Source organism: Chrysemys picta, chromosome 1, assembly GCF_011386835.1.
Source record: "Chrysemys picta bellii isolate R12L10 chromosome 1, ASM1138683v2, whole genome shotgun sequence".
In the NCBI taxonomy this organism is placed as follows: Eukaryota; Metazoa; Chordata; order Testudines; family Emydidae; genus Chrysemys; species Chrysemys picta.
In genome coordinates this window covers 9,374,859-9,391,750 of record NC_088791.1, presented here as the reverse complement: position 1 = coordinate 9,391,750, position 16,892 = coordinate 9,374,859, and the positions used below count along the sequence as shown (strand labels likewise).

Below are 16,892 nucleotides of genomic sequence, written 5' to 3'. Positions count from 1 at the left end.
ACTCTGCAATCCTCTTCCAAAGGATGTATGCCTTTTTTTCCCCTCTGCGGTAGGACACCTTCCTATGCCACTCTGCACTGAGTTTGGCTGGAAGCATTACAGTAAACAAGCTAGTGGCACATGGGTCCAGGCAGTTTTGGGACGCCAGTGGCAGCTGTGCCTTTGTTACCCTCAGTGAGATATCAGCTAAAATCACCACCGCCTGTGGAAAATAGTACCAGTATTCAGTGCCATTGCCCTATACTTGAACCCATGGAAATAGGGCCTGAAATATTATTTCATGCAACCTAAAATCTTAATGCCTCCTTCCTTCCCCCATGCCCTTCTGGGCCATATCCACCATGGCTGGGACTTAAGAGAAGTGCTGTGCAGAGGTACACCAAAGCTGAAGTGTCAATAAACCTAATCTTTAAAAAAATGTAGAATAAGGGAAGGGAGTTTAGAAATTCATCTTTCACTGCCCATTACGGCTGTAAATACAACAATACATCTGTTGGTTTTATCTGTAGCTCCTGCCGTTGCAGCCTTGAGGGGGGACCCCCTCCATACCAGCAGAATACCTGACCTTGGAGGAGGACAAAGGAGAGCTAAGAAGGATAAGGTTAGCGAGATCCTGCAAGCAGTGTTGCTCCAGATCAGAAACTCAGGGCTTAGTGGACCAACATGGCAGACCGCATGCAGAGGGATAGAGAAGACATGAAAATATTGAGAGACACCCAGGTATTCCAGCAGGAAAAGGAAAGGAAGATGCACCGGAACATATTGGGATTCTCAGGCAGCAAACACAAATGTTGCAGACTCAACTTGACCTACAGGTCCAACTATCACAGACTCGCCACCCTTTGCGGTCTGTGGAAATCTCTATGGTGGCAGCTCCCTGCACTCCCAACATTCCACGTGGCACCGTGTGTCACATCCTACCCTATTACTCCATCTCAGGGGACAATGAGGACAACCACAGCTTCACATACACTGACCTATGAAAGACATGATTGGTGCGTGTGCAGCCAAAATGGCCTGCATTTGTGCAATGGATTGGTGGAAATGTTTGCTCCCTAATTTTAAAGTTCTGTTCCATTAATCTAAATTAAAGTTTATATTGGATTGTCCTTTTTTATTTGCACATTGTGGTTTTTTTGCACTGCTTTTGTCACCCAAGATTCTATTTTTTGAAAATAAATTCATCTTTATTAGTTCACCATACATATTGCAGAATGTATAGCAGTACTCAAAGCACCCAGTAATTTTAAGCATGCAGCACCACAGGACTCATAGGTTCAAGGAAACACCCAGGCATGTGTGTAAATGTACAGGAAGCACAGCATAATTCATAGTTTCAGTGAAAGTGTAATAATTATAAACATACAGCAAGCACTGAACAGTTATAGGTTCATTAAAAGACAGAGTTATATGTATAAATGTATACCAACCAGGCTTTGGAGCTGTGCTCCGGCTCCGCTCCAGCTCCAAGCAAAAACCTGCAGCTCCGCGCTCCAGCTCCGGGCTCCGCTCCAAAGCCCTGAACCAACTACTACACAATTCCCAACAACCCAACCATCTTAAGGGGCAGAGTGCAGTCAAGCACAGCACATTAATGTGGCTAACCTCTTTAAGTGCTCTTTCCAAGCCTTCCACAACTGCATAGCTCCACGTTCGGCTTCTTACAATGGCCCTGGTATCTGGCTGTTTAAACTCAGCTGACAGACACTCCACCTCTGACCCAGTGGCAACTTTCCTCCCTTTGCCTCACAAATATTACGCAGGACATAACAGGCAGCTATAACCATTGGGATACTTTTATCACCAAAATCCAATCTTGTGAGGAAACACCGCCAGCATCCCTTCAGTCTACCAAAAGCACATTAATCTACGGCACCTGCTGAGGCCGTAGTTGAATCTTTCCTTGATGCTGTCAAGGTGGCCAGTGTACGGCTTCATAAGCCAGGAAAACAAGGAGTAGGCTGGGTTCTCCCATGAACATTATTGGTATTTCAATATTGGCAAAGGTAATCCATTGGTCAGGAAAGAATGTCTGTGCTTGCAGCTTTCTGAAAAGTGCTATGTTCTTAAATATGCATGCATCATTGCACCTTTCCTGACCAGCCCACACTGGTATAAATCAGTGGTTCTCAACTAGGGGTCCGGGACCCCCGGGAAGCAGGTTTCAGGGGGGTCCACCAAAATAAACCAGAGACCAGGGCAGATGTTAGACCAGGGGTCGGCAACCTTTCAGAAGTCGTGTGCCAAGTTTTCATTTATTCACTCTAATTTAAGGTTTCTCGTGCCGGTAATACATTTTAACATTTTTAGAAGGTCTCTTTCTATAAGTCTATAATATATAACTAAACTATTGTTGTATGTAAAGTAAATAAGGTTTTTAAAATATTTAAGAAGCTTCATTTAAAATTAAATTAAAATGCAGAGCTCCCCGGACCGGCGGCCAGGACCCAGGCAGTGTGAGTGCCACTGAAAATCAGCTTGCATGCAACTGATGGCACGTGTGCCATCGGTTGCCTACCCCTGCATTAGACTTACTGGGGCCCAGGACTGAAAGCCGAAGCCTGAGCCCCACCGCCTGGGGCTAAAAGCCTCAGCATGAGCAACGTAGCTTCCAGGGCCCCCTGTAGCATGGGGCCCAGGGTAATTGCCCTGCTTGCTAACCCCTAATGTCAGCCCTGGGTTTTAATCTACTGGATATGCAGAAAAACAGTTGTGGTACAGGTGTGCCGGGGAATGTTAACAATGTGTTGGGGGAGGGGGACTTAGAAAGAGAAAGGTTGAGAACCCCTGGTATAAATGATGTGTCCCCAGTGATCCAACAATGCTTGCATAACCACAGAAAAGTAGCCCTTTGTGTTGATGTACTCTGTGGCAGGTGGGCTGGTACCAAAACACGGATACGTGTGCCATCTATCACCCCACCACAGTTCAGGAATTCAACAGCTGCAAATCATTCTGCTATGCCTTGCACACGGCCAAGAGTCACAGTCCTGCATAGCAGGACACAATTAATGGCCCTGCACACTTGCATGACAACAACTCCCATTATAGACTTTCCAACTCCAAAATGATTTCCCACTGACCAGTAGCAATCCCATGCTGCAAGCTACCAGAGTGCAACTGTCACTTGCTTCTCAACTGTCAGCGCAGCTCTCATTCTAGTGTCCTTGAGCTGCAAGGCTGGAGTGAGCTCGGCACACCGATCCAGAAATAGAATTTTCAGATGCAAAAGGCAACATTCATCATCCCAAACCAACATTACAATGCTATCTCACCAATCAGTGCATGTTTCTTAGGCTCAGAAGCAGTGCTCCACCGTCTGCAGCTACTCTGTGAATGCCACTAACAGCCATGAATTGTTTTTCGCTATGTCCCTTAATCTGTCCTCCCAGCTACAGAACTTTGGATTCCGCTTCAATCCACTGAAGGTTCCATAGCTGAGAACATGTCAAAGCACACAACTGAACTTTGTAGCAGGGTCCACACGACGAGTTATTGTGTGGCGAGCTAGTGCACTGTAGATTCATATCCTGCCTTGCTGTTCACTAACTGTGTAGACAAGCCATTAGTTCACCCAAACTAAACAGTGCTTTTCCATCTGCCCCAAAGAATGCACCAAAAAGATGGCAGAAAGTTTAAGAACAGGCAGTAATTATTTACTGATCTGCAAGTAGTCTTATCAGGTTATACTAAAATACACAATAAACCTGTTTTAATAAACACAAATTAATAAGAATACGTCCTCTATTGTGGAGAATAGGGGATTATATTACACTTTCAGGTGATTGGGTGAAAAAGCCTAAAAAATTCACTCCCTCATTACCATAAATAAACAAAATAATTTGACTTTTTGCTTCTAAGTTTTATTCTATTTTGCACTGAAATATACACCCCACCAAGGTGGTTTGTAACAGTCCACTCAATTAAGATACGCAGCACATAAATGAAGAGGTCCTTCTCATTTTCTATTCATGCCACTGTCCTCCGTATACTTTTGGCATCTAGTGACATGAGCGCCAGGTTAAAAATTATAGTGACAAAATGAAGAGTTTGACAACTTTAGCAGGCTACTGGGTTAGAAGATATTTCACTCTCTAATAATAAAATTTTACACTGATACTGAAATGCTTTGGGTGAAAGATTCAAACTATACCCCACTGAAAACAGAGACAACTCTGAGAAAGAACAGGGCAACCAACTGCCATAAACATGCTGCAAGACAGCAGGGGTGTGAATATTTTAGTCACGGATGCTAGGACAAATCCCTACTCAACTAAACTGCCTTATGATCTTTAGCATGCCTTCCTGTGATGACTTCTAATCCCTATCTGATCAGCCAGCCATTCAATGCACTTTAGCAAATCTTTTCAAGAGAGTGTAAATTAAGTTTGCTGACACCAAACAACCAAAAGCTTTTATTGAAAGTGTACCTTTTCCAAGATTAAGAGTGGCCTTGCCTGGATCCTTTTTATAAAAAGTGACACCGTCCAAGCATGGCCATGTTAGACTCTATTTTCATGTACAGACCAAACTTTTTTGTTACTTTAAAATGGTCATCACATGGTAAATGAAAAGGAACAACTATTTTCAGAGTGCAAGACTAGCAAAGGGTGAGACTTTACTTTCAGAGGAACTCTTGATTAAACCAAATGGGCACTAACTTGGCAAACTCTAGTTGCATTCCTTCATGCAGTTTTACAAACCATGAACTCAAAACTAAACAAACAGAAAGTACAAGCCACACAGAATAGCTCCTATATTTTCCCTGAAGCTCCCAGATCCGATTCCTGATGAGCACCACCAAGTTGTCTTTCTATTCTCAGTAATAGGACCCTTCTTTTGAAGGTGCTGAAGTGTTTAAATCAAGACTAGATGATTCCTAAAGACATGCTGTAGTGTAGTTCAAACAGAAGTTATAGGTTTGATGCACAAATTCCAGGGTAAGGTTCTTTGGCTAGTGTTATGCAGGAGGTCAGACTAGATGATTATAATGGTCCCTACTTAAAAATTATTATGTAGTTTCAGTTGCATCTAGTTAGCTCCCAATGAAGAGTGTCTCCATGAGTTGCCTCCAAATTCTGAATGTAAGTTAACCCTTGAAACCCTAAACCATTGTCTATCTTGACAGGCCTTATTTATAGGGACACCTCTGGGGTGGGATGTTTCAGGTGTTTGAGGGTTCCTCCGGGGGCAACAAAAGAGTTGTACACCGTCTCACACAGCAAAACACATAATTAAGGGTACCATTTCCACATGAAAGGACCAGGCTCTCTGGTCACATTTTTCTCCTTTTGTTGAACATTCCAAGTCTGACTTAGTTTGTTAGCTGGGAAGACAGAGGCTGTTTTATTACTTGTTTGTACAGTGCCTAGCACAGTGGGGCCTTGATGCTTAACTGATTCTTCTAGGTGATACTTTAATACAAATAATGAATAACAGATATTATTAGGAACAAAAACAGAAGAGAAAAAAAGCCTTCAAAACTCAGGAAGAATCTGTTCCCACAAGGGAAGGAATGTTGGCCAGGCATGAGAGCTTTTCCGCCCCCTTGTAATTTGGATGGTTGCTTTGGGGTTGTTTTTTCAAAATAGAATATTAACTTTAGAGTATCCAGTAAAGCTAAAATGAATTAAATCATTCTCTTTGTCTATTATGACTGAGTATCAGATATAATACATACTCAGAAAAAGCACTTAAATAGTGTGATCAAATTACTTTTCATCAATATTGCCCTAGGAATTATAGATATACTTTAAAGATTTCACACTTGTTAAATATTTCAATACATTTAATGTTGCTCAGGTTGCTTGAGTCGTTTTCAGTTTTCTATGATGGTTTAAGATATAGTATTCGGACTTCAGATTTCATTATAGTTGTACGGAAAAAAAAAATTCCCAATTGAGGTCAACAATCATATGTCTTGCTTGCCAATTCTTGCAAGCAATGTAACCTGTTACTCCTCAGCCAGCAGCTTCAGAAAACTCTACTCAATTTTTCCTACTTAAAGTTTTTGACCACTGTGAAAAGAAATAAAACAAGATATCCCAAGATAAAGGGTGCAATCCATATGATGTGAGGTTCTTAAATCAACACAGCGATTGGGTTTCAAACAAGGAACGTAAGAAAAATCTTGCAAGTCACTGCTTTATCTATAAGATCATCTTATCAGACAAAACACGGATGAGGACAAATTAGGTCTGGCTATAGTATAAACAAGTCCACCAGCATTAATGCATCAAAAGAACTCAAGTCTGTAGTTCTTTTCTGAAAACACTCAGGGAAAAGTACACATTGCCACATCTCTCACACCTCTCTAGCATTATTTAATCCTCTTAAAAACAAATAATTTTTAACAACAAAAGTAAGGTATAACCCAGTGGGTCTCAAACTTTTTTTTACTGGCGACCCCTTTCACATCGCAAGCCTCTGAGTGCAACCCCCCTAATATAATAAAAAAGGGTGTTTAATTTATTTAACACCTTTATAAACGCTGGAGGCAAGCGGGGTTTGGGGTGGAGGTTAACAGCTCACGACTCCCCATTACCCTGCGACCCCCCAGAGCGGTCCCGACCCCCAGTTTGAGAACCCCTGGTATAACCCTGCCGTACATTCCAGCAGAAATAATCACTTCATCTAAATGTATGGTGGTTGTTTTTAAATTTGAAAGTATATATAAGAAAGATCGTATGAGTTTCCCCAAGCTTGCAAAGGGTCAAACGGACTGGAGTTCAATAAAAGAAAAAAAGCATTGTCTTGATTCCCCCAGCCTACCACACAAAGAGGATACAAATAAAGTGTACAGTTATATACACACTAGGATTAGAAAATCTGAAAATCCTGGCTGCCAATCCTGTGCACAGATTACCCATTCCAAATTTCCCTTTTTTCACAGTTGCCTAAACATGAGACTCCATTCTCAACACTTGTTTCATTTTATTTTCTAAAACTGCCCACACTGATAATAGTGAGCAAGAGCAATGAACATTATTACTGTTTTACAGGGCATCTTAGCACTGCGGTGGGATATATCACAATGAGATCACCTCAAAGGTAAGGGTATGATTTCAGTCAAAAGACACAAAGTGCAGCCTCTGGAGTGGCCCTTTTTATAACACTAACATAGCACACAATGTCACAAGAACAAAATGATTTTAACTAAACTGGACAGTAGTGGGGCTCAGGCAGGGCACCAGAGCCTACTCCAGATGCCACTGAAGTCAATGGGAAGTTTCCTATTGACTTCAAAAAGGTACTGGACGACACCCTGGAGTCAGGAGATCTGGTTTCCACTCCTTTCTCTACTGCTGAGTGGTGTGCGGTACCAGGCATGCCACCTTGCCCCTCCGTATCAAAGTTTCCCATTCTGTCAACGGGGGGGGGGGGGGGGGGGGAGCTCCTTACCAGGTATGTTTTAATGCTTAATATTTGTAACACACTCAATCAAGTACAGTAGATGAAAGATGCTACATTCACCTCATTGAAACCTTGACTCAAGACCCATTTCTACCACAGTGTCTGTGATAAACTGGGAACTGATAGCAGCTAAGCAAATGGCTATTAGGGAATACTGATATCATTAATATTTCTCTCATCCCCTAACGCTCCTACTCTACTTGCGCTACATTGATGACATCTTCATCATCTGGACCCATGGGGAAGGATGCCCTTGAGAAATTCCACCAGGATTTCAACAATTTCCACCCCACCATCAACCTCAGCCTGGACCAGTCCACACAAGAGATCCACTTCCTGGACACTACAGTGCAAATAAGCGATGGTCACATAACCACTACCCTATACCGGAAACCTACTGACCGTTACACTTACCTACATGCCTCCAGCTTTCATCCAGACCACATCACACAATTCATTGTCTACAGCCAAGCTCTAAGATACAACCGCATTTTCTCCAATCTATCAGACAGAGACAAACACCTACCAGATCTCTATCAAGCGTTCTTAAAACTACAATACCCACCTGCTGAAGTGAAGAAACAGATTGACAGAGCCAGCAGGGTACCCAGAAGTCACCTACTACAGGACAGGCCCAACAAAGAAAGTAACAGAACGCCACTAGCCGTCACTTATAGCCCCCAACTAAAATCTTTCCAGTGCATCATCAAGGATCTACCACCTATCCTGAAGGACAATCCCTCACTCTCACAGACCTTGGAAGACAGGCCAGTCCTCGCTTATAGACAGCCCCCGCAACCTGAAGCAAATACTCACCAGCAACTACACACCACACAACAAAAACACTAACCCAGGAACCAATCCCTGCAACAAACCCCATTGCCAACACTGTCCGCAAGTCAAGGGACACCATCATAGGACCTAACCACATCAGCCACACCATCAGGGGCTCGTTCACCTGCACATCTACCAATGTGATATATGCCATCATGTGCCAGCAATGCCCCCTGCCATGTACATTGGCCAAACCAGACAGTCTCTACGCAACAGAATAAATGGACACAAATCAGACATCAAGAATTATAACATTCAAAAAACAGTAGAACATATCAATCTCCCTAGACACTCAATAACAGACTTAAAAGTGGCAATTCTTCAACAAAAAACTTCAAAAACAGACTCCAACGAGAAACTGCAGAACTGGAATTAATTTGCAAAGTGGACACCATCAGATTAGGCCTGAATAAAGACTGGGAGTGGATGGATCACTACAAAAAATAATTTCCTTCTGCTGATACTCAGACCTTCTTGTCAACTGTTTGAAATGGGCCACTTTGATTGCATTGGCCTCATTAACACTACAAAAGTGATTTAGTATGAGCTACAATTATCCTTATTTTCATCAAGGCAAAGACAAAAGATAAAGTATCCGTCTTAAAGCATATTCTGTATATCTCTAATAAAACAATGCTAACACTTGATTTTGATGACAACAACAACAACAAAACACACAAGCAGGAAAAAAAATCATCATCATCATCAGAACCTGAGAGCTAATTCCTAAACTAACATTTTATTTTCCTCCCCTGAACAGATATTCAATATAATTTAGAAAAATTTTAACCAGGGATGTTTTTCCTTTTATGAAATTCTATACAACTTAGAAACCAGGCTTCCTTTTACTGAATTTTTAGAGAAGATACATTCATCAATAGCAAGAACATACATAACACTCCAATCACAGGTAAGAAATAAGATGCCAAATTTGAGAGTATAAGTGTTCTGACTAGATTTTTTTCCCCTATTTGTTTTGTGTGTGTTTAATAAAGCATTTTAAAATGTTTAGTGAACTATAAGCAAAACCAAGTACATCAGTATCACTTGGCTTGGAGGAGAGGGGGTTATTGTCAATGTCAGGCAAAGTATCAAATAGGATAACGTAAACATTACAATTTTCTAAAAACTGTCTCATTTTTACAGTGATCAGCAGGTACATTAACCTACAGAGTCATTTCTACAAAATGGTTACAAGTTTATCATAGTAATTTGAAAACTTCATCATACTCTATTTCTCCCCCAATTCTCAGAAAGTATGGCCATACCTGCATCAGCTCCGAGCAAGCCATGGTCACCAGATGCTGATCGTCGCTGAAACTGTGGCCTTGCAGTGGATGAAGAAGGCTCCTTCATACGATCAATTACACTCTCAGACAGCTGGAAAAAACATAAAACCCAGCAAGATAAAACAGGTTGCCAAAAAAAAACCCAACCACAGAATAAAAACCAAACTTCTAAAATTTTAATCAAAGATTTTAAATTAGCTTTGCAAAGCAATAGGTCTTCCACCCCCATGCCTTTCTTTCTTCCTCTCCAGACAGAGCCTGGAGGTAATTTTGAATATTGGCAGGGGGAACAAGGGCATTTTGGGCTTGCTATAGAACAGGGGTCGGCAACCTTTAGGAAGTGGTGTGCGGAGTCTTCATTTATTCACTCTAATTTAAGGTTTTGCCTGCCAGTCACACATTTTAACATTTTTAGAAGGTCTCTTTCTATAAGTCTATAATATATAACTAAACTATTGTTGTATGTAAAGTAAATAAGATTTTTAAAATGTTTAAGAAGCTTCATTTAAAATTAAATTAAAATGCAGAGCTCCCCGGACCAGTGGCCAGGATCCAGGCAGTGAGAGTGCCACTGAAAATCAGCTTGTGTGCCGCCTTTGGCACGAGTGCCACAGGTTGCCTATCCCTGCTATAGAATATGAACAGAAAGCAGCAGGGTGGGGAGTAAATTGGTCTGGGGAAATAAAATAAAAAATGGAAGCAGCATAGGCAATGTAGCAAGTTCTGTACTGTTGACATATTGTTTACATTTTGTCCATCAGTTTCTCTTTTCTTAGTTATTTGGATCCTAATGAAGAATCATATTTTGTGTTTGCATAACACATAGCCCAAAGGAGCCTTGATTTAACTGGGGTCTCTAGACACTACCACAATACTAATAATAACAACAGCAAGTGTAATCCTCAGCTAAATCCAATCTAACATCAGCATAAGCACAGAATTCCCATATTTGTTAATAGTTTCAATGAATATGCATTGACGTGGGAACAAGAAATAAATGCACAGATTCTGTAATGCACAGATTCTGATAGGCTGTAATAAGCCTAGTTGACCCGAGGGAAATACTTGACAGTAATATTAGTAAAATGGGTAGAAATATGAAATATTTATAATGTTCCAATTTACAACTGTATCTTGTTCCCATTATGCGCCTTTTTGGAAAAAAGTAGTAAAACGTTATTATTTACTTTTTGGTCAAATTCTCCTGTGAAAAATAGGTTGCGGCTAATTAAAATCTAATTTTAACTTTATCAAAATACCAAACCAATTACATAACTAATAAAACCCTGTAAAAATATTTTATTGGTACAAATTCTTAATTGAATCTCCCTGCTAAGTCTTTGATCAAATATACACTTGAAGGTTTAAAATTATTCCATCCTCCTTATTTGCAAGGCTTAGACAACCTTAACCCAGGTATGGTTCTGACTCTCTATCATATGCTTAATTTTATTCATGTGAGTGTTCACACTAAAGCTGGGGATATTCACTAGAGTAATAAGCATTTGCAGCATTGGGGCATAACAGACGTAGCAAGAAACAAGAAGATTCTAAAACTGCTTGATCGATAAAGATATAAATAGAATATGAACTGCATTTGTCCATGTCCTCCCTATATCACATCTGAACCCACGTTAATTCCCAATACTTTAAAATCAAGTTTACTCTTCCAAATGTCCTATCCATTCCCCAGCACCAGTGCAGTCACGCTGACAGTAACAATGATGTAAGAGCTACTTTAAACCACACTGAGGTATTTAAAATACCATGAGTGCCTTGGGTGAAGAAGAAATACAAGGCTTTTCTGTATATTGAACAGGGGCTAAGCCCCGCCCCCCACCGATAGAAACCCCCTTCCCATTGGCTATTACGCGGTAACCATGGAAATCGCCCAGGAAAGGCAAAGGGTCCGGAAACTTTTTCCACCAGATAACCAGGGGAGGGAAAATACTCATGTACAGCACCAGGTATCCCTGTCTGTTCTGGAGCATTCTCCCATGCAAATGGCAGAAAAGGGCAACCTGTTACCACCCAACAAGAACCCTACAGTGCCTTGTCTGGTAAAACTTTAATCTTCTGATGCAGGGAACAAGGCATTTCAAACCCTCTTAGTGTCACAGAAAAACCTGTGTGTGTGTTGATCAGTGACAGAATGAAAGGAGAGAGGGAGAAATAAATAGGGCATGTGGAACGGGTGAGAGGAAAACAAGAGGAAGTCAAGGAGAAAGCGCAGGCTCTTCCAGCTCAGCGTCCCGCCTCTTCGCACCCTCCTATGAGTTTTCCTTATAAGTCCTGATGACGACGAGATCATAGCTCCCTATTCACGGGAACACGTCACTGCCACATAAGAACGGCCATACTGGGTCAGACCAAAGGTCCATCCAGGCCAGTATCCTGTCTTCCCACAATGGCCAATGCCAGGTGTCCCAAAGGGCGTGAACCTAACAGGCAATGATCAAGTGATCTCTCTCCTGCCATCCATCTCCATCCTCTGACAAACAGAGGCCAGGGACACCATTCCTTACCCCTCCTGGCTAATAGCCATTAATAGACTTAACCACCATGACTTTATCTAGTTCCCACACTCTTCTAAGCTTCCTACAACGCACCCGGCCTCCACAATGATGATGGGCCTCCTGCAGGTGGAGGGCAGAGAAGAGCGATGGGGTCTTGGTGGCTGGGCCGGGGCTAAGGAACAGGGGGTGACGAGAATGCGGATGCAGCAGGGTAGGGGAAGCTAGGGAGCGATGCAGGAGAGAGGAAAGGGGTCCCGGGGGAGGGGGCAGGGGGGGCACAGAGACAGGGCGAGGAAGAGCGGGACGGGAGGAGGCAAAGGGAAGGTCTCAGGGCAATGGGGGTGGAAGACACACAGCAGAACGGTGGGCCGCTGAGCGGGTCCCCGGCCCGGGGCAGAAGAGGAAATGGGGAGGGAGGAGGAAGCTGCCGGGGGCGCGGGCAGATGGACGAGGCGCTGGGCGCCCCCAGGGGCTCTGCCCCCGGGGCCCCTGCAATGGCCGGGGGAGCGTCCCGTGGGTCCCCGGCCCCGCTCTCACCCGCACGCCCTTCACCACCGTGATATTCTCGTTCTCATCCGCCTCGAAGGTGACGCGCCGGGCGCTGCTCCCGCCGCCACCCATCGCGGCTCAAGGCTGCTAGGCCACGGCCGGGGACAGCGCCAAGGAGACTCGCACGCCCCTCTGCCAGATCACCCCGCTGCAACGCCACCCACCATTGGCCGGCCGCCGGCTAAGCCCCGCCCCCCGCCGATAGACGCCCCCTTCCCATTGGCTACTACGCGGTAACCATGGTCATCGCCCGGGAAAGGCAAAGGGTCCGGAAACTTTTTCCACCGAAAACTTCCAGCGGGCGGACCCTACAAGTCCCAGAATGCACAGCGCCACGACTACACGGCGAAAAGGGTGAGCGAGACGCAGTGCAGGCTGGGTAGGGTAGTCCGCCAGGGTCCCCATTGAGCTAACCGGTCTCCCATTGCATGCTGGGAGCTATAGATTTCTTGGAGTCTGGGAAATGTAGTTCTCTTGCGTCACCGGGCTCTCATTGGCCTGCGCCCGACCCTGGCAGGGACTCTCTGCCACTGGGTCTGAGGGAACCACAGGGGGTTCTAGGACCGTCACCTGCCTCTCGAGGGCGCGGGGCTCTCTGGGACATGACCCCTATGGTGGCCGTGGGATCCCACTACAGGGCTCACAAGGACGTGACCCCACTGTGGGGCTGCAGGGTCCGCCCCCTCCCTGAGGCAAAGGGCTCAGTGGGACGTGGCCCTGCAGGGGCGGGGCTGAATGATCTCCAGGGACTGCCCCCAACCCCCGTGGGGATGGATGGGCACAGAGGGAGGGTTGCCAGGTGTCTGGTTTTCAACCGGAACATCAGGTCAAAAAGGGACCCTGGCGGCTCTGGTCAGCACCGGTGACTGGGTTGTTAAAAGTCCGGTTGACCGGCTCCCGGGAAGCAGCCGGCATGTCCCTCTGGCACAGAGGTGGCCATGGGGGCTTCGCGCGCTGCCCCCACCCCAAGCACCGGCTGGTCTCCAGGAAAATATGCTCTTTTTACTTCATTCTCCCACTATCTCTGTTTGTTTGTTTCATCCACCCAGAGCCAAGATTTGGAGCGGAGACTGTCTTTTTACTGGATGTTTGTACACCATCCAGAACAATGAGACCCCAATTTTTTTACTGGGTCCTCTTGACACTACTGTAATACATATAATAACAACAACAGTGATTTGGGGGTATCTTACATATTTTTTGACCCTTTGGAGATCTACTTAAGTTAAATTCTGCCCTTCACAGCCAGATTCACGAAAGGCCCTCACATTTATACTGAAGCAGCACTGAGCCCCACCCCCTGCAGAAAATCTGTCCCAAAGTGTTTTCTTTTGATCACAATGGATTATTTCGACTTATGTCAACTGGGTCATTTCATTTCTTTGAAGAGATGTAAACATCATGTTGCTTGCCTCAACAGAACTGCTCATATGTCCTTGATATATTTTCAAGCAATTTTTATTTGGATGTAAAGTGTCTGTCAGCCAACATTTCAGCAATATCCGCCTTTCCTGGGGTTTAAGATATTGTTGAAGCATTGGCTGATAGCCACTTTACTATCAAATAAATATTGCTTGAAAATATATCAAGGACATATGAGCAGTTTTCTTGAGGTATGCAACATGATGTTTATGCCTGTTTTTATGGATGTTAAACCAGTTCTCTGAAGGGGTATTTAGCATATTGTACATTTAGCACCCCTGTAATTGTATACATTTGGGAAGGAGTGGATGGACTACATTATCTATATGGTATTTGAGCACCTGCTAACCAGATGTTTGTTTGACAATTTCTTTACCTCACCAGTAATGTCTTTTCAGAGTCAAATTCAGTCATCTGTGTAACAATTATGGCAATTTCCTCTTCCAAATCAGGATAACCTCCTCAAATATGTTTTGTCCTCTGTTTGAAGAGTTCTTTATGCTACATATCTTAAAAATATTCATGGTTTGGTGTATTAAAGGTTTTGGGTTGAAAAGATCATTGTGTTTCAACAAGAGCTATTCCTTACCAAGAATTTTAATGCCCTCAATCTTATTCTTTATTATTTGGGATCACTGAATAGTAGTAGTAGATAGTCATAGATTTCAGAAAAGCAAATTTTGAGTAATTAAGGGCCAGAATGCCCTTCCTATGGAGAAATCCAGGAAGACAGGGAGGATGGAGGAAACTTACCCCTCAGAATTTCTTCAGATCATTCTGATGAGAGGGCAAGGTTCACCACTTGTGGAATGGGCAGGAGTGTGGTCCCCCAGAATCCAGGGATCCCTCAAGATAGGTGCAAGATAGTTATCTGCATGGAGGAAGGATTCCCCTCTGGGCTATACAACACATTTTGTGGTGCTTCCGGGGCCAATGATGTATGAAGGAAGCTGTGTGAAAAAGGCTGCAGCATTTACAGACCAAGAATTATTCATAAAAAATGTTAGGCAAATGAACTCAGAAACTGTACCATGTCCACAGACAATCTGAAAACATATAAAAAGCTGGAGTTATTGAATAAATTATCCACTAGAGATCATTTCCTTAATCCTAGTAAGTAGTATACCCATTTTAAAGATGGGGAACTGATGTGCAATAAGGTGAAGTTACTTGCAGTAGGAGGGTGTGCTGGCTCCGGAGCTAACTAACTCCCCACCAGTTTATATTAAGGGCTAGTCCACACTAACCCCCCACTTTGAACTAAGATACGCAACTTCAGCTACGTGAATAACGTAGCTGAAGTCGAAGTATCTTAGTTGGAACTTACCGCGGGTCCACACGCGGCAGGCAGGCTCCCCCGTTGACTCCGCGTACTCCTCTCGCGGAGCAGGAGTACCAGCGTCAACAGCGAGCACTTCCGGGATCAATCCGGGATCGATTTATCGCGTCTAGACAAGATGCGATAAATCGATCCCAGAAGATCGATTGCTTACCGCCGGACCCGGAGGTAAGTATAGACGTACCCTAATTGAGCTCTGATTGAAAGAGAGTTGGCAGAGGAGGCCAATTAACTGAGTGGAGATACAACTGAGGGGCTAACTGGGTAAAAGTATCCCCAGTATCTAGGACTATATAAGCAAACAGGAAGGTAGAGGTATGCAGAACTGGCATTTGCTGCACCCTTCCCCAGAAGTAAGTAGGGAAGTTGGCTATTGATTATAAATATAATATCTAATAAGGCATGGTGGTGGCTGTGATCAGTTACTGAGTCTGGAAAGTACTTTCAGGGGACCACCCTGTGATACTTGTCCAAGGTCACTCATCAAGTCAGTGGTAGATCCAGGAATAGAACCCAAGTCTCCTGACTCCCAGGTCCCTTCTCCAGCTATTAGTCATGTTTTTTGGGACTGGGGGAAGGTACTAACACAGAGCATTGTAACAAATACCGTCTTAACAATGAGCACAGACCCAAAGGCTCCTACCGATTTCTGGTTGAACTATACCCATTTTTGAGGTGCATTAGCAAAAAGTCAGTCTCAAATTTATGAACTTCCAATATATCAAGTGTATTTTAAATGGCTGTGTGGTCGCTTTATTAGCTTAATTATCACATTCCCTTCTTGTGATGCTGTATGTTAAGTTCCCATGCAACACGCTTTTATAGCCAGATTAAGACATGCTGCCACTCTTCTGCCTTAGTTTGGGAATCATCCTTGACTGGATGTATTCCTTTGAGTTAGGATTAATTCTCAAACCACATAATATACAAATGATAGGTTATAAACTGAATCCGGAGAACGGTGAAGGCCAGCATTGCCAGCCATTTACAAACAAATAAATGCTAATGAGCCCACCACATGTAACTTTAGCGCCCGCGTGGCCAAGATGGAGTCTGCTCTGCAGGCAGCTCCGGCCAAGAAAAGGCACGTGCAGAATGCAGCAGGGAAACTCCCTTCTATCCCAGGGACACTTGTTCCACACTCCCTGGAGTAAATACACACACACACACACAGGATTAGTACAATGAATATAGGAAATGAAATATTTATTTACAGAGGGATGAATGGAGAAAAACAGGGGGTGGAAGATAGGGTGAGCGGTAAAACAGGGTTACATCCAACACAAAGCCCCACAGGTCCAGTGGTACCACAATATGAAAGGCCAGACACTGAACAATGTATCTACGTTCAGGAGTTCTGGGCAAAGTTCCAGTCTGGCAGTAAAAACAACCAGGAGTCCTTGTGGCACCTTAGAGACTAACAAATTTATTTGGGTATAAGCTTTCGTGGGCTAGGACCCACTTCATCAGATGCATGGGGTGGAAAATACAGTAGCAGGTATATATACACAGTACATGAAAAGATGGGAG

General features: G+C 43.7%; 1 protein-coding gene across 2 annotated transcripts in view; it reads right to left on the bottom strand.

Annotated features, from left to right (window-relative positions):
- Window positions 1–12,786, bottom strand: part of CHCHD3 (coiled-coil-helix-coiled-coil-helix domain containing 3) — a 264,347-nt gene extending 251,561 nt beyond the window's left edge. The window contains exons 1-2 of one of the 2 annotated variants that reach the window (XM_024106313.3): window positions 12,590–12,786; window positions 9,516–9,627 (exon numbers count right to left, since the gene is read on the bottom strand). In XM_024106313.3, coding sequence (XP_023962081.2) covers window positions 9,516–9,627; window positions 12,590–12,673 — 196 coding nt within the window. In that variant the 5' untranslated portion in view covers window positions 12,674–12,786. The remainder of the gene's footprint in view (window positions 1–9,515; window positions 9,628–12,589) is intronic. The other variant, XM_005291866.5, reaches the window with a different exon arrangement.
- Between the last annotated feature and the right edge of the window lie 4,106 nt (window positions 12,787–16,892).